Here is an 18,276-nt window from a genome sequence, read left to right on the forward strand (position 1 = left end):
GTGAGTCGGACTTCTAGATTTGTCACATGCCCATCGGCATGTTTTGGGGATAGCAACTCAGCTAGCAGGCACTGATCTATGAAAGGTGCAATAAATGCCCTTGTGATTGTTTGCACTACTGTGTTGTCGTTCCTTTGTCCCAAGAGCATGGGTGTGAGAACCCACAGATGCTATGTATGACTTTAGGAAAGTCAATGCACCTCTGGCGTCAAATGTTTATAACAACATTATACCCACGAAGTTCCGTAGTTGGAGATCTAAAGCACGACTGGAAATGTCAATGCACCTTTCACATCAAAAGTTTATGAGAACTTTATACCCATAAAGTTTCAGAATTGAAATCCATGCACTCCGTAGATTCCGTGGCCTCCGTGAGATGCCGCGACGAGCCCGCTCGCCATCAAAATGCCCTTGAAACTTCATGCTCGGATTGGGCTCTTTGTGTTATCTGACTCCGGTGCATGGGCCTTGTCGCGATATCCAGCCCAGTTTCGCAATGTTCGCGCTGAAATGTATTTTCGAGCATGAAAAGGACATTCTAGGCAAAATCCAGCATGATTTCCGGCACTGGGGGTTGTTTTGGTTCGTGGCACACGACAGCACGAAAAAATTCAAGGGGTGCTGAAGCCCCGTAAGCCCCCCCCCCCCCCCCTCTGGCTACGCCCCTGGTCCTGTGGAACAGCCAGGTGGCAAGGCCCTACTGCTAGAGGAAGTCACAGGGTGTTTGTAAGCTACCCTTGAACATGTGTACATGCAAAGAAATTAGAGTTGTTTGCACCGCTGACACCAGTTTTGTTTCAACTGTAATATAGTCCTGATGCCTATTTCCCTATGTTCAGAAGTCCCCCAGCTAGCTCGTTTCCATAAGGTACTTTGGTGCTAACAGTATGCAGAGCCCCAGTGCGCCAAAAAGGGTGCTTTTTATATACATGCGTCACACAAAGGCTTTGCATTTTGCCAACTAAAACACTATGAGCCCCATGCATTCCAAAACAGATGTCGTTTATCGAGAGGGCGTCGCTTTTTTTCCATTTTCTTTTTTTACCGTGCTGTTTGTAAACTGCATGAACATGAATGGGGATTAGGGTGACACTGGCCATGCTCTGATGCAAGAGTTCCGGCTCCTGGAATCGCCGAAGCTAAGCAGCATTGATCTGAACTAGTACGTGAGAGGGAGACCACTTCCAGGAACACCGACTGATGATAGCTCTGCCTGCCACGGATTAGTTTAAATGTCTGCTTTGTGCGATACAGTTAGGGTAATGGCGGCAAGGGCTGTCCCCTTCCCTCACAATAACAATTCCTCGTCACCAAGAATATACCAAAAACTCAAGTAAGATGAGCAGACGCTATCCACACAAAAAATCGGGGTAAGCAGACCTGGCCGCCGGAAAGCAACCCTGCTCTCTGTCAACGGTCTGCTTCCCTTATCGCGTGCGTGGGACATTGCCTTCTCCCCTTTCGAAGGACCTGTGTTTCATATTGTGCTACAAGCCAGCCAAACAGCTTTGGGCACTCATCGGCGTGACGAAGCATGCAGACAAAGCCGTTCCAATGTTTGCCATCAGTATGTGCAGTGCACGAGCACCGGAATACAGATGTGATAAACAGCCTAGATTTTCTGTCTGTACGAACCGCGGATGAAGCGCAAAGGGCAGCACTCCAGGGAATGAAGTCACGTGATGAAATCGGGAGTGTGAAATCTTCAGTAACCGAAATACACGCTGGTTGTAACAATTCATGACGGTACTGACAGCACTCGTGTTCTGTTATTCTGTCCGTGTCTGTGGTTGCGCTACCCTCATGTATGAAACTGCCTTTCACTTCGTGACCCATGCAAGTGGGAACAAATGTTTCAAACCGCAGGCAATAAACGAGAAGAAAGGGAGTTAACCGAGGGGCCCGGTTTTTATATTAGACATATCATAAGAAGCCAATAAACACTGACACCAAGGACAACATAGGGGAAATTACTTGTGCTGAATTAATTAAATAAAGAAACGATAAATTAATGGAAATGAAAGTGGATGAAAAAACAACTTGTCGCAGGTGGGGAACGATCCCACAACCTTCGCATTTCGCATGCGATGCTCTACCAATTGGGCTACCGTGGCGCCATTTCCCCATCCACTTTCTTGGGTACAGTGGAACCCCGGTTATACGTCCCCTGGTTTTGCGAAGACCCGGGTTTTACAACGAATTAGCGCAGTCCCGGAGAAGTCCCCACAGAAGCAATGCATTAAGAACCCCGGTTATCCGACGCAAACTTACGCCTGACCCGCATTATACCACGACCCTCGCTAAGCTCGGGACGGAACACCGGACGAAAGAAAAGTGCCGCGAGTCTCTTTCCTCGCTCCGTCTCTCCGCATGCGGAGCGCTTGACACTGCTCAACCGGTTAGCTCCGGCGCAGCTTCCTTCCCTGCCTCGTCTCATTGTTCGTTTCTCTCTCCACCACCAGCAGCCTCCCGCAATGCTTGCTCTGCTGAAAGAGCGCCTTTTCTTCTCCACAATCACTTTTTCCCTCTCTTTTTGGTGGCGTCGCCTCTCGTCGCGTTGGGGAAGCGTTTCTCTCCCGCCCACCAGCAGCCGCCCGCGACGCCCAGTGTGCTGAAATAGCGCCTTTTCTTGTCCACGATCACTTTCTCCCTCCCTTCTCGGCGGTGTCGCCTCTCGTCGCATTGGGGAAGCGTTTCTCTCCTTCCAGTTTCCCAGCAGCAGATCGCCGACAAGGTAGCGCGAAAAGGCCTAGGTTTATCGCCCATGTCCTTCACCGCAATCCTAGCGACCAGCGTTCAGCGGAGGTTTTGAGTTGTGTGGAGCCACGCAACACACGATGTGGCGAAAGTGAACAGTACTGACGCTCGGCGATAAGCTGAATATTATCGTGGAAGCGGAAAAGCGGCATGGAGCCACGAAAGCCAGCACTGATCTTCGCTTAAGACGATCCTGGCAAACAAAGCGGTGATATTGCAGAATGCCAACAAGTTCGGGCTCAAGCGGAAAGCGGCAAAAGAAGGACAGCATAAGAAGTTAGAAAAAGTTCTCATCAAGTGGCTGCATCAACCACGGAGCTCTGCGATCAACAGTGACGGCGGCATTCTAAAAAAAAGGCGGAGCTTGTGGCATTGCGTCTGGGCATCGACGACTTTCAGGCATCGAACGGGTAGCTGGATCGCATTAAAAAACAAAACAGGATTGTGTACAGCTGCTCCTGCGGAGAAAGCACTTCCGTAGATGTTTCGACGGTGAATGAGTGGATGGAGTTGCTGCAGGAGATGATTGCTGCAAACAAGGCCTGCGACGTTTTCAACGCCGATGAAAGTGGTATTTTTTGCCATATGCAGCCCGAGCAAGGCCTTGCGTTTAAGGGTGACAGCTGTCATGATGGCAAGCATAGTAAAGAGCGGGTGACGGCACTATTCTGTGCTAACGAGGACGGTTCCGAGAGGCTGCCTGTGCTCGTTGCTGGAAAGTTTGCAAAGCCACGGTGCTTTAAGAACTTGAAGACACTGCAGTGCAGCTACAACTTCAACAAAAAGGCGTGGATAACGTCTTCACTCTTCAGCAATTTTTGCAGCTGCTGGATAACAAAAACGGTGCTAAGGCGAGGAAAATATTGCTTTTTGTGGACAACGCACCATGCCACCCACCCGATACGTCCAGCCTGAGGAACACAAAGGTTGTTTTTTTCCACCCAACTGTACAAGCCGGCTGCAGCCGCTGGATGCTGGCACCATTAAGTGCCTCAAGCAAGGGTACCGGAAGCGGTTAGTGCAGCGTCAGCTGGCAGCTATGGAGCACAGCGAGTCGGAAAAAAAGATCACTGTACTCGACGCCATTCATTGTATTGCCAGGTCATGGAGCGCAGTGTCGTGAAGCACAATCGCTAACTCGTTCAAGCACTGTGGCTTTAAGCGAGAGACTGCCTCCTCTGCTGGGGACGCAACAACCTCAATGCCGCTCGAGGCCGATGCAGGCTTCGCCGCCGAAGATTTCGAGGGTTTAAACCTCACCACGACCGTCACCGAGTACGTGGAGGCCGACGACAACGTTGCGATCTGCGGCGAGGTGTCACTGGACGACGCCATCAAGGAGGCTTTGCCTAGTGCCGACACTGCTGTGACATCGGACGAGGACAACGACGATGCCACAGATGCCATGCCTGTGCTTACTACGTTTGCCGAGGTGCTACGACACATAGACCGCATCCAGAACTTCATCTGTTCACGCGATGCCGCAGAGGACCTCCTTTTGGACGTTGCCCAACTCAAGTGAAAGCTCTTGGTTCGCGGATCACACAACGTTCAAAAGAAACTTACCGGCTTTTGTTAATGTTTGCGCCGGCTGGTGGGAACCGCGGCAGTGGGAAGTGGACTGCCGTAAAGGTTCGTTTGAATAAAGCATGATTGGTACCTGTACTGCAGCATTAATTCTTATCGCATTTACTTTTTTGGTAATTTGGGTTTCCAAGCCTTGCAGAATATGTCGGCAGTTTACAAACTCCAATACTAAACGCACGAGGAGACAGCTTACACAATGCCACGCTGACTTGGTAAGGCCACTCTTTGCATACGTGGCAGATTACCACTGAGAAGCAGGGTGCACGGCTGTGTATGCGCTCATCCGTGCTTAAAGCCATGTGCAGCCAGAGCCAAGACACATGCCAACTTACCCCCCCGCCCCCTCCCTCCACCCGCCCGCCCATCAGCTCCTTGCCTGCGCTTGATCGCATCACCAAGAGCTCGCTCCCCTCCCAATTTCCCGTAGCTCACACGGGAAGGCGGCACTCGTTAAGCCACCGTCTTTATTGTCCCACCCTCGCACACTTTCACTCACATCTAAAGGACAAAGTGCACTGGGTGAGAGGGTTTTTTCGCACTTGAACTTTATACCAAACGTGATGCGGCTCCACTTCCGCTTGTTGCGCCAAGCGTGATTTGAGAGGTGCGTCTGCAAGCAGCCCCTTGTAATTCAATAATTTGACCATCTGCGAACGAACGTGGATTTTTCCATTTATTGCCTGGGCATTCCTTTGCAGCAGAAGCGAAATTTTGTTACATTGAAATATCATGGTCGAGACGACGCTTTATTCCAAGAAGGAAAAATGGCGCCGATGCAAAAACGAACACGACCCGACGATTGCTGATGACTTTGTACAGATGAAGATGAAGTTCGCATAAATGTTTACACTAATTTCCCCCATGGACTGAAGCGGCCAGCCTGGTCGCACATTAGACAGTGTAATGGAGATGAAAGGGCTTCAGGCGGGAAATGTGAACTATCTTCTGCGGCAGCGTCGGTTGGTTGGGGCATCAACAGGTGTAATGCGATAGTTCACCAGCAAGGTCTGCTCTATGACTTTGTAGGGGCCAATATATTGAGACTCAAGCTTCTCACATAAACCGGGTGCTCGTGCAGGTGTCCATAGGAGCACATCGTCACCAGGGCAGTGACGATGTGCTGCACAAGTCATGTGCAAACGGTACATAGGCCAAGTCATGGGGTACGCTGTGCTTGACTTATTTTACTACGTACTAAAGGGGTTGCTATACCCCTATAACAGCAGCGACTCCTTTGGCAGAGCTTAGAGGTAGTGAATGCGCTGACCACACATCTATCAAAAATGCCTATTTTCGGCCTGTGTTAGGTACATCTTCAAGCATTCACCATAGCTCATAAAGTCTGACTATGATATGCAACCAATAGATTCTAAAGTGCAATTTTTTTTTAATTAGACCCGAAATTGCCTGCACAGTGCAACTGGATTCGGTTGTGAGAAGCTGCAAGTTTTAATCCGTTAGTGTTTTTCCTAGTGTCACCAGTGGAGTGTCCGTTGTGTGACCAAGTGTATTGAGAGAAAAAGGGGACTACATATTATAGATAGAAGCCGACTGCGCCTGGTTTCCAGGCTGTTTGCATCTGTGTGGCCCAGATGGCACATGGGATGCCTGGCAGTATTGAGAACGAGAGCTGCCAACAGGCCTGTTTCACACCAAATTTCGATATTGCTATCCCCTCCGGGTGCAGTACTAGACACCTGTTGTTAGAGGAGGCTTTCAGGAACTGAAACCGAAGTAAACATGAATTATCACAGTGTGTTTTTTGCACACAAAAAAGGAAATAACCAACCTCGCTGTTGAACAACAACAGAACCTTCTGCAACATTTTCACACGACAATGCTACTCAATGGACACGACTACCACCACACAGTCGCTTGCAGGTAACACAGGAGGTGCACAGGCACTATACACGCACCAAGCTCGTGCCACCGCACAACATAGTCATCGCAATTTCAGCCCACTAAAATGTTTACAGCTTACTAGAATGTGTAGAAACTGTTTGTAAACACATGTACAAAAGTTTTTTTAAACAGCTTATTCCTTTACCCCTTGAGGGTCAATGACATAAATATACGGCGCCGCGAACAAGTTCGAAAATGGTCGATGCCGTATATTTATGGCACCGTCTGTACGTTTAAAAAGCGCGCCCATTTCCTAACTTTTTCTTCTCTGTCATGTGCTGCCACTATGTGGGAATACAGGGAATTTTTTTCGCATGCCTCACTCTCTCGGTTTTCGTTGCATGGTTTGTTTTAGCGCTAGTTCGCTCCCACGCGTCTATATAGTACCGCCCGCGCATTGGCGCGCGCGCGGGCGGGTGGCGGTTCGGGTTTCATTCTCGCGGGCGGTTTCGGCTTCTTGCGCTTGCAAAACTTGCAAACGAAGATTGGAGGAAGTTTGTCACAAATTTTGCTTTTTTTGATGGCCACACAACCACACAGTTTTCTTGAGTGCACGCACCTACGCAGTTCGATAACGTTATGGATGTACATATTAGATATTAGTGTGAGAGCAGGAACATTTGAGTCTTGCGAAATATTCTCGTGTGCGCATTTTCAAGGCCTTGAACTAGGTGTATAAAAATGCATGAAATTTTTAATTCTTGTAAGTTTATTTCCTTTTTTATTGTTGTTATTCATGAATGAAGAGTACATATATACCAATGCAATATATCTTTTTCTCACTTTACGGTCACCCTAGAAAAATTGTGGTGAATTTTTTTCGAAATAAGTCCCTAAAAGAATTGAAATCTGCAATAAAAAAAAATCGACCCTGGGCGGTCGCATATGTCGAAAGAAATCAACCCTCAAAGTTAACAATAGATCACAGACTGCAAACTGTCTTTTTTTTTAAAAAAAAAAAACGTTTCTTGAGCCTGGCAACTTTTAACAGGGAGGTGACGGACGCGCGGCTGCGTACCCCTTTTTTTTTTTCTTTTTTTTTTTCGCTCCATGCAGCCAAGCCAGCAAACTATCGGTGTTGTGCTGCCGCTTCTATTTCTGCCCCACGAAGTTCACCGTGAAAGTTCGCTCCATGTAGCTCGACCTCAACACAGATGCACTGCAGCAAAACTCATTTTTAACTAAGCTGACTTACGGAAACCAGCCAACATTGTGCTGCCCATAATAGAGCCTTGCCCATTTTTCTTGCAATAGAATTGAGTGCGCTTTAGATTTCTGTTTTGTTTAGGAGCTTTAAAAGGAAGCTGAAACATTTTTCGAAAAAACTGAGCTTTCAACTAATTATCGTTTTTCAACCCTGATGAAAATCGTTCAACAGGCCACAAGTCACCACAAGACGTTTTAATTTAGCAAAAATTATCAGCAGTGTCTGCTGGAAACACCGTGGGTCATATAACAGGCTGTCATAACGAAGACAATGATGACGTCATCATGGGTATCGGCGAGGCACATGATTTGAAAAGAGTGGCTCACGTGACCACCGTATCGCTGTCATCCTCGCGCCCGATCTTTCACCATTACACTTGGCGTGTGAAGGGGGCAAAGCTTCGCCAAAAATTTAAATGCTGATTGTGACGTGGCTATGTGCACAATTGAGAATATAATCTCAGGAGTTGAATTATACTATGGCAGCCTTCCAAACTACTGTAAATCTCACAATTCTAAAGCCTGCTCAACTTCCATTTTATGTCATTTCTAAGTTAGTTTCCTGCTTTGGAAACATAGAAAGTAGGCGCATATTTGATTCGAGAGCATGTTAGAATTTTGAAAATGCTGCCCAATTAATCGGAGCTGGGTTTTGGCATTTTCTCTGTGTATTGTTTAATTTCAATCACCAGTTAATTAATCAATTTAGTCACTTCTGTCAGGGTCAAATTAATGGAAGTTGACTGTATAAATAATCGTGGGCCTAAGCTCTCTGATCTAATCAGTCACTAGAATAACATTTTCTTTAAAAACTTCATTGAAGGCATTTCAGCAGCTGTACAACAAAATTTTCACATACATCCTTAAGAAGTCCTACACCAGTTGTGCCTTACAGCTCTAGGTGCAACCCACCTGACTAGGAGACGTGGAAGAGACGACGAGCGCTCCCTGCCACCACTGGACCTTTTTAGCTGACGTGATCGCATGCCACTTGTGCCAACAGCACCTTCATCCTGCAAGTTTATGTAGCAAATGGGTGGGAATATTCCAGTCATGGAGAAAGGCTTTTGAGCTGCAAATGAGCATTAAACATTGCTGCAAGGAATATTCAACGAAGGACAAGGTCAAACCACAGAAGAAGACATAACAAGAGGAACCAGGACTGCTTTGCAAGCAACTCCTTCTGAAACAGTGCTTTTAAAATGAGGCACGGGGTGGTATTACAGTATTTTACAAGAAGCCAAATACAACCTTTGTCTGTAAAGTTCCGAGACTGAGTCCATTAAAAAAATGCATTTAACATAGAAATTATTTGTGCAGCATCCCTTCGAAATAGTCTCCCTTGCAGTCTATATACAGCTTCCAACGCTTCTTGAGCTCTTGGAAACAGTTGGAAAACGGTTCTTTTGGCAGGGCTGTCAGCTCCTTTGTCATGCTGCCTTGAACGGCCTCCAAGCTCCCCATCCAGCTACCTTTTAGGGCTCTCTTCACACGAGGAAACAGGAAAGAATTGCATGGGGAGAGGTCAGGCGAGTATGGCGCATGGGGAAGTACAGTAATGCTGTGCTTGGCGAGAAATTTTGTCACGCTGAGAGCAGTGTGCGGCCTTGCGTTAACGTGGAAAAGGCTCCATTGTCCAGATGCCCGTAATTCAGGGCGACGGTGTCGCAGTGCATCACGCATGTGTTGGAGCACATGGATATAAAACTCCTGATTCACCGTCTGCCGTTGTGAGACGAACTCGTGCTGTACGACACCTCTGGCATCAAAAAAAACTATCAGCATAGTCTTTGTTTTGGTCTTCTGTGGCTGCACCTTTCTTGATGCCAGAGAGCTTGTGGACCGCCGTTCAGCGCTCTGCCTCTTTGTTTGAAGATCGTGTTGAAAACACCATGTTTCGTCTTCAGCAATGATGCTGTCGACGAAAGCAGCATCCTTCTCTGCCTCAGAGAGCAAATCAGAGAGCAAATCAGCGTGCACTGATGCCCGTGTGTCCTTCTGGTTCTGTGTGAGGGATTGCGGCACAACTCTGGCATTCAGCTTTCGTTTCCCCAAGTTCTCAAACAAAATTTGGTGGCATGTTGTCTTACTAATGTCGAGAGCACCTGATAGCATGCTGACTGTAATTGTGCGGTCTTGCTACATGATCTCCCTGATCTGAGCCACAATGTTTTCATTACGTGAGGTTGCAGGGCGCTCCTGCCTTATGTCATCTTTCGCCGACGTTCTTTCCGAAATGAACATCTTGTGCCACTCGAAAACTCGTGCCCGCGATAATGTCTCGTTGCCGTAAGCGTCACAAAGGAGCTCATACATCTGTGTGGCTGTCTTACCAAGCTTCACACAGAATTTTATGTTGTGGGATCGCATGCGCATCCCGATATCTCCGAAGCGGCCACGCGGTTATTACGTGCTCGCTCGTGGAGGGTAGCGGGGAGAGGGAACCTTCGCCGCTCCCGCTGCTCTTCGCGCCTGGCCGCGACGCTGCAGCCAAGGCACCCCGTTCCCTCCTTTCCCTTTCTTGGAATCGGGGAGACTCCCTCTCCGCCACTCGGGGAGAAGCGCTATTCCCCCGATGGATCTTTGTCTTTCGGCTGAGGAGCTTGCGACTGGCCGCATCTCAATTCAGCCGCTGAGACCGCCGCACGCCGTCCCCCTGCTGCGCTCGGCCTTTGTGAGCGACTGACCACCCCAGGGCCCGAGCGCAGATCCACTCTGGGTGAGCTGAACTCTTATCAGCCTCTTTTGTGGTTCCCACATTGTGCGGTTTATTTCGCCCCAGACGTGCAGAACGCTCCACCGCTGTGGTTTTGAGTTGTATTTGTATGTGTGGTTGCTGTTGTTGTCAGTTGGTATACTTGTACTATAAGGTGAATAAACACCTTAGGTCGAGACTCACCCTGTCCCCCCTGGCCTGAACCTGCCGTGGTCGCAACTCACTGCGAACCGCGGGTTAGGGGTCACAGCTCTGACTGTGACCCCTAACTACGGGTATTACTCAAGCTCGCACGCGCGAACTTGAGTAATACCCCTATAATGTTTACACACAGTTCAAGGTTGACGTCCATCTCTCCACATTCACTCACAGTAGGATGCACAGACGACTAGTGACAATGTATTTTTCTAGATGTAGCGCCATCTAGCGGCTGCCACAGCAATTAACATAAATAGCTCAGGTTAGCCCGAAAAGATGGCGCTACACATTTGCACCAACATTTGTTTAGGGGAATCATTTCTAGAGAAGAAAATAAATCAGTCTGGAAACATTACGGACAAAGGTTGTAGTTTAGTCTCTGGCTTACAGTGTGCTACTGCCTCATTAGAATACAGTCATTAAAGGGACACTAAAAAGAAATACTCAGTTTGCACAGTGAAGCATGGGTATGTCGAACTTGAAGGGGACCACGAAATAGCTCGATATATTGACAATACAAACTATCACATATGCCTATCTGTAATTTGCCTGAAACTATGCATATCTCGGACAATCTCCGAGAGCGTGAAATGCAGGAATTTAACAATCCCATGCCTGTAGCCACTCAGTCAAAAAAGTGCCACTAATTTCATGTGGGGCACCTGTGTCGGACTGGGAGGCCTGTTGCGTTCGTGAAGGAGTGTAGCAATCCCCTTTCCGATAAAGAATGGCTGCAGATAGTATGCTTCACTGCACAGCAGTTTTCTTTGCAATCAATAAGCTTTGCCACATTACATGGCTATGATGTGGAGAAGGTTACTAAAGAAAATTTGGCATTATGGAGCACAAATAAGACCCCTGCTGCACGAGCCCTCCATATTTTGATGCACACACTTTGCTCATTTTTATTCCATGGCATGTACTGCCTCTTATATTCAATGCCTTGACAGCATCTTCCGAAACAGTGCCATTTTGTTACCATGAATTTTCCTAGACACGAGAAGTGATGGTAGTTTCATTGGGAGAAGTGCACTTGTGGGGGCACAGCACTCTATACATTGAATGCGGCGATGAATGGGAGTTCAATATATGTGTAGTACCTGCTATACTTTGTATGCGATTTCCAAGAGGTTGTTACAACAGTTTGATAAAGACAATAATTCAATATAGCCGGGTTCGAGATATCCATGTTCAACAGTACCAATAAAGTGTCCTTTCAAAACTACAATTTTGTTAATATCACGGTAATAGTCTGGTTAGTAGAAGAGAAAATGAGGCCCAATGTTCAATTTTTTAATTTCGTGGTGAAACTCTTGCATTGGTACATCTGTGACATTGCTGATTTTAAACTACTTTCTCATATTTGGGCCTTTGTAGCACAGTAAATGTTCTTGAAACCTGCAAAGTTTGGTTGCTGACTCTTTTAGAATGCATTATAGTGCCCATTTATCGATAAAGCCTACTTGGCCCAAACAGATGTCATCAAATCCATGATGTTGCACCAAGTTGTTGCAAAAGTTCATCATAGCCTCGCCACCAGTCTCTAATTCTTGCATCTTTCCTGGCTTGCAAAGCCTCCTCTCATGGTAACAATGGCTTTTTTGGTATTGTAGAAAGGTAACCTGCTAACACAGCCAAAATAATCTTTTTCTTTAGTATCCCTTTAAAGGGGCACTGAAACACTTTTTATTGAAGTAGAGAAATGCATTTGAAGGTAGACTTGCTTATTTCAGAAATACATTGCAGCAAAAAATACTTCAATGCGTGCAACAGGAGCAGAGTTATTGCCTATCAAAGATCGGCTGCGATCCCCTTCATGATGCTCCTGCTCCTTCAATGCCTTGCACTGCAGAGGCTAAAGCGGAGCAGGGCGCACCCACAACGCTCTGCATACTAAACGTCGCCATAACATGCAGTTAAAATTTGATTTTGTACGCTGAAGTAGCCACCACTACTTTCTGATTTTGGTGCCTAAGATGCGCCAAATGCATCTCTCCTCAGTGAGCTGCAGTGCGCTCAGCGAGCGAGCTCGTCGCAGCACCCTGCAATAGCCGTGGTATTTACGCTACATAGCAGATCACAGCTACATGCAACTGTAGTGTGTATGAGCGGCGTTTGCTTTGTGTACGACAGGGCTAGAGTGCACGCTTGCATTCAATTGCTCAAGTCTGGCTGTGCTAAACGGTGCAGAATAACTTTGTCCAGCACAAGCTTGCCCAATGGATTGTTAGTAGCCACATTTAATTTATTTATTATTTTATTTATTTATTTTACAATACTGCCGCTCTCAGCCGAGAGCCTAGCAGACGGGCATGAACACTTTCTTTTCCCCACATAAATACATGTGCGAGCTACACAAAGAATGAAAAAGCAACAATATTCAACAAAATACAAAAGATAAGGTAGATAAGCTATACAACAGAGCACTAAACAAAGCAGAATAATATGAACAACAACCGGGGCATATCATAGTCAAAGCAAAAACGTGAAGCATTTGGAAATAAACAAGTGTATACATTTTTTTTTTCTAAGTACTGTTAGTTTAACATAAAGAGAATAGGGAACAAACATGAGAAATCATTAATAATCTCTTGTGATGAGCTCTAGTTGTGAAACGAACAGGGATAAAGAATTTGTCGCTGTTAATGACGAGTTAAGTTCATTCCATTCTCTGATTACTCGAGGAAAGAATGAGTACCTGAATGAGTCATTAGAAAAGGAATACTCGGTTAGCGTATGTTCGTGTTGATGCCGTGTTATTCTAGATTGCGAATATGAAATGTACCGGGTGATATCAATTTTATACTGACGGTGCAGCATTTGAAACAGAAATTTGAGTCGACCTTGTTTCGCTCTCGTCGATAATGTGTTGAGGCCTGAGGAAGCTAAGAGACGTGAAGGTGAGTCAGTAGTACGATATTTGTTATGAATGAACCTTGCGGCTTTTCTTTGTACACCTTCAAGTTTAGCTATGTTAGTTGCTGTGTAAGGAAACCAAATTGTGTTAGCGTATTCTAAAATAGGTCTCACAAATGTTTTGTAGGCCAGAAGCTTAATGTTCGTTGGAGCGATCTTTAGGCGTCTTTTTAGATAGAATAGCTTTCGTAGTGCAGTAGTTGTAATGTTAGTTATGTGTGTTTCCCAATTGAGGTTTGATGTCAGTGTTATCCCTAAATATTTCTGTTGCTCAACCATGGAAAGAGGCGTGCCATTAACGATATAGGTGAAATGAGAGGGTTGTTTTTTTCTTGTTATTGTCATTGCCACTGATTTATTGACGTTAATAGACATTTGCCACTGGGAGCACCACTCGGCTAGCGTGTTAAGGGAATCAGAAAGATCGAGATGGTCGTTATGGCTGTTAATTTCTTTATATATCACACAGTCATCCGCGAAGAGTTTGATTTTGCAGCCTATATTATTGGTTATATCGTTAATAAAGATCAGAAATAACAGCGGCCCGAGTACCGAGCCTTGTGGTACTCCAGATGTGACAGGAACGACATCAGATGGCATGTGGTCAAACATAACAAATTGTGAGCGGTGTGTTAGAAAAGCTGTTATCCAAGCAGAAACTTCTCCTTTCCCGATGGCGTGCTCCACTTTTGCAATTAGCTTAGTGTGACTCACGCAATCAAAAGCTTTAGATAAGTCAAGTAAAATCATGTCAATTTGAGAACGATTATTAATACTAAGAGCAAGGTCATGAACTACCTCTGTTAGTTGAGTGATGGTTGATAAGCCAGATCAAAAACCATGCTGGTGAGGCGATAGGATGTTTTCACGTTCTAGAAATACTGTCATGTGTTTTAGAATGATATGTTCTAGTATTTTGCATGAAGTGCTGGTGAGAGATATGGGTCTGAAATTGGCAACGTTACTTTTTGTCGCCTTTCTTGTGGATCGGTATTATTTTAGCCTTTTTCCAGTCGCGTGGTAGATTAGAAGTTGCTAGTTATTTACGAAAAATGTGTCCCAGATATCTACTGCACCACTCAGCATATTTTTTTAGGAATTCGTTTGGAATTTCGTCAGGCCCGTTTGATTTCTTTGGGTCAATGTTGAGGAGAAGATTGTGGATTCCGGCGTCCGTTATTATTAACCGATCAAGCACTGACGTACAGAATGGTGGAAGAGGGGGGAGTGTACCATTGTCTTCCGTGAAGACTGATTTGAAGAAGTTGTTATATTTGTTTGCTGTTGCACTTTTTTCTTCTTCAGTTAGTTTGGTTGTTGTCTGCTCGGTACTGCGCAGATGTTTCCAGAATCTTTGTGGGTTATTTTTTAGGAAGCTAGCAAGAGTGACACTGTAGTAATATTGTTTCGAATTTTTTAGTTTCTGTTTGAAATGCATAACTGCAGATTTTAACTTCAAGGCTGTAGATGGTTTTGGGTTATTCTTGTTTGCCTTACGAAGCCGATTTGCGCGCCGTTTAGCATGGATGATTTCGCGTGTGATCCATGGATTCTTAAGGTGCTGTTTTTTCTTTTGCATTGGAATATAATTAGTTATACAGTGCAGGACAATGCTCTTAAAATGTAGCCACAATGCATCTACATCAGTAGATTCCTGAGATGCTTTTTCCGAAAAGGAATCGAATTCATGAGACAGATAAGTTAGTATGCTGGCGTCATCTGCTTTATGAAAGTTAAAAAAGCTTTGTACTGTGGACTGGGTACTAATACAATGATCAAGCTGGAATGTGCACATAGGTATACTATGATCAGATATTCCTTCAATAATGTCTATTTGTGCTTGACTTGTAGTAAAATGGTTGCTAAGAAATATGAGGTCGAGGATATTTTTCGTTGAGCCTTGAACGCGGGTAGGACGAGTGACAAGTTGATGTAGGTTAAAATTTAGCATTAAGTCTATTAGCACTTCTGAGGCTTCTGACGTATGATGCATTGTGGACCAGTCTATGTCAGCTAGGTTAAAGTCGCCCGCAAGAATAATCCTGGATTGATGGACATGACGCTGCATATATTTTTGAATTGCTGAAAGGCATGCACTGTCAGAGGAAGGGCTCCGATAAACGCAACCGGTTACGATTGACGTCCCGTCGCACAAAAGTTTGCAGAAAACCGCTTCAGCGTTGTTCACCTCGGGAAGAAGGACAAAGCGAAGACAGTTTTTTATCAGTAAGGCCACCCCTCCACCTCGTGAAGGTCGGTCTTTTCGGATGATTGTGTAGTTTGGCGGGGCAATCTCGTGGTCGAATATAGCGGGTGATAGCCATGTTTCCGTGATGGCCACGATTTCGGGCTCGTAATCAACTAGAAGGCTTTCCAAGGCTTCTGTTTTATTTAGGACACTGCGGGCGTTTACATTTATCAATGTTAATCTTTTGATTGTGCGGCTTGTGCCGCTTGTGCGGCTCTGCGGGTTATTCGGCGGTTTGTTTCTGCGTCGTTTTTTTGCATCGGTACTTTGTCCTTCTTCTCTTCATCCCAAATATATGCGCGTTTGTTAATGTAAAGTTTGTCAAAAGAAAGTGATACTTTTTCCTTTTTTTCACGGTTTGGTTTTGCACTATCCCAAAGTTTCTTCCGTATGTCTCTTATTCTTTTAGAGAAGTCTTCACCAATTGAGTAGTCAGTTGTTTTTAGTTTGAAACCTCGGCTTAAGATTGCCACTTTTTGTCTGTAGTCAAGTAACTTCATTATTACCGGTCGAGTTTTATCTGTGGCGCGTTTCCCCAACCTATGTATACGCTCAATGGCAACTTTTTGTAGTCCCAGGGTGTCTTCGATAATGTCTTTGTTTACAGTTTGTTCTAACGACTCGCTAGTTTCATCGTTTTTTTCCTTTAGGCCATAGATAATTAGGTTAGATCGCCTACTGCGGTTTTCAAGGTCGTCAATTTTATGTTGAAGACTGTCTATTACTTCGCTCATGCAGGCGATTTCTTGTAGACAGGATTCGACTCTATTTTCAAGGACTGCAAGGAGGTCAAGCTTGTTTTCTATATCTACTAAACGTTTTTCTTTAATATCTTTGATGTCGGCAGCAATATCCTTCAGCTGTTTTGAAATTTGGGTTAGATCGGGGCCAGGGTTAGTTTCAATATCACCACCTAATAGCAGCAATTTTGTCAAGGCCAAGGCGACATCAAAAACCAGGATACAAAACGGTGGGCACGGCAGCACTAGCAAGAAAGGGTCGCTTGAGCGGATGCAATAACCAAAATCCTTTCTCACCTGTACAATGAATGCAAACGGGTTAGCGTGCCGCATACTGGTAGTGCCACCGTGCCCAGTGGCCGAGTCGATCCCAGGCAGGCTATTTAAGGCAGCGGAGAGCAGTGGCGCTGAACGCAGATCACGGGCCAAGATCTCCGAGCATGCTATCTTCCGGTGTTGACGGTGCAATTCCCACGATGAGTATGGCGGTGGATCCAGCACGTGGCATCGGGTAGCGTAGAGCTCCTGCGCCGGCCTGGTCGCCCCGGCTTGCGCAGTGCCTCCATCCCCGGCATGAAGCAGGAGGCCGAAGGACAGCTGTACAATGAATGCAAACGGGTTAGCGTGCCGCATACTGGTAGTGCCACCGTGCCCAGTGGCCGAGTCGATCCCAGGCAGGCTATTTAAGGCAGCGGAGAGCAGTGGCGCTGAACGCAGATCACGGGCCAAGATCTCCGAGCATGCTATCTTCCGGTGTTGACGGTGCAATTCCCACGATGAGTATGGCGGTGGATCCAGCACGTGGCATCGGGTAGCGTAGAGCTCCTGCGCCGGCCTGGTCGCCCCGGCTTGCGCAGTGCCTCCATCTCCGGCATGAAGCAGGAGGCCGAAGGACAGCTGTACAATGAATGCAAACGGGTTAGCGTGCCGCATACTGGTAGTGCCACCGTGCCCATTTGCACATTTTGTAGCACTGTCAATAGCTCACTATGAAGCAATGTCTGCCAACGCGTCTAGTCAGGAGCGGCAAAGAGTGAGCATGCACTGACAAGCATATGTGTGGTCTGACCTTAAGTTCCGTGTGTTTTGAGGCTAGTTCAGTGTTCAAAAGTAATCAAAGTTGGCGAGACCAAACAGCTACGACACCAATAGGGTGGCCAAAGTTTAATTTCTACACAGGTGGCATCAACCAAGCATGAGCAGACGGTAGTTGGCTTCTTCCCGAAATACATAGTTCTTATAGAAATCCAAAAGTATATCTTCACTTACTTCAGCCTGTTTATTAAACTGTGGTGCGTGGAAGGCTCTCCCAGACGATGGTTGCGCAAACCTCCAAAAGTGCGGCATTTCCAATGCATTAAATGGAACTGAAGATAACTTTCTGTGGTCGGTAGACAGTGAAAAGGAAGTGTCATCAGACACCGACAGCCACTAGCCTCTAAAATTCAGCTGTGTGCGTGTCTCTGTGCCTTTGTATGTTCCATAATACAGTCGACTCTCGTTACAACAGACCCTGATAATCCGACAAAAAAATGTATGTTTTATCCTAAGTCCGTAGTATCCAAAACGCCTCACTTCCGAAAATTTGGTCGCGATGTGTAACAATGTTATTGCAAAGAATGAGTACCGAACGTCCAAAGTAAAAAACAAACCAAAAAAGTAGCAGTTTCGCCCAATAAGGCAAAGCATCGATTGCGATAGCAAATTAGTAGACAGCTATGCGAAGTAAGGATGGTAGTTTTATCAGCCGTATGAAGTTATAAACATTTGCATACTAACTAAACTAACAAGCACGGTGCCACACGTGCACAGGTAAACATGAACACATCTCACTTGATGACCACGGAAAGTCGCTGTCAAAACTTTGGAGTGAGGAAGTGCGGCAGCACTAGCGAGCGAATTGACCTTCACGCTGTCTCTCCCTTCAATGCAAATGTAGAAAGCACAGTGCATATGAGGCTACTGGGCCTGGGCACACTTTATAGACATCGCAGATTGTTTTGAAG

The 18,276-nt window shown here is 46.0% G+C and overlaps 1 protein-coding gene across 3 annotated transcripts in view; it reads right to left on the reverse strand.

Annotated features, from left to right (window-relative positions):
• The window catches only part of LIMK1 (LIM domain kinase 1), a 147,859-nt gene that overhangs the window by 78,501 nt on the left and 51,082 nt on the right, over positions 1–18,276 (reverse strand). For all 3 annotated transcript variants that reach the window (XM_050169397.3, XM_055065653.2, XM_055065652.2), the window contains one exon: positions 8,365–8,465. In XM_050169397.3, the coding sequence (XP_050025354.1) occupies positions 8,365–8,465 (101 nt within the window). The remainder of the gene's footprint in view (positions 1–8,364; positions 8,466–18,276) is intronic.

The sequence above is a fragment of the Dermacentor andersoni genome, chromosome 3 (genome assembly GCF_023375885.2).
Source record: "Dermacentor andersoni chromosome 3, qqDerAnde1_hic_scaffold, whole genome shotgun sequence".
Lineage (NCBI taxonomy): Eukaryota > Metazoa > Arthropoda > Arachnida > Ixodida > Ixodidae > Dermacentor > Dermacentor andersoni.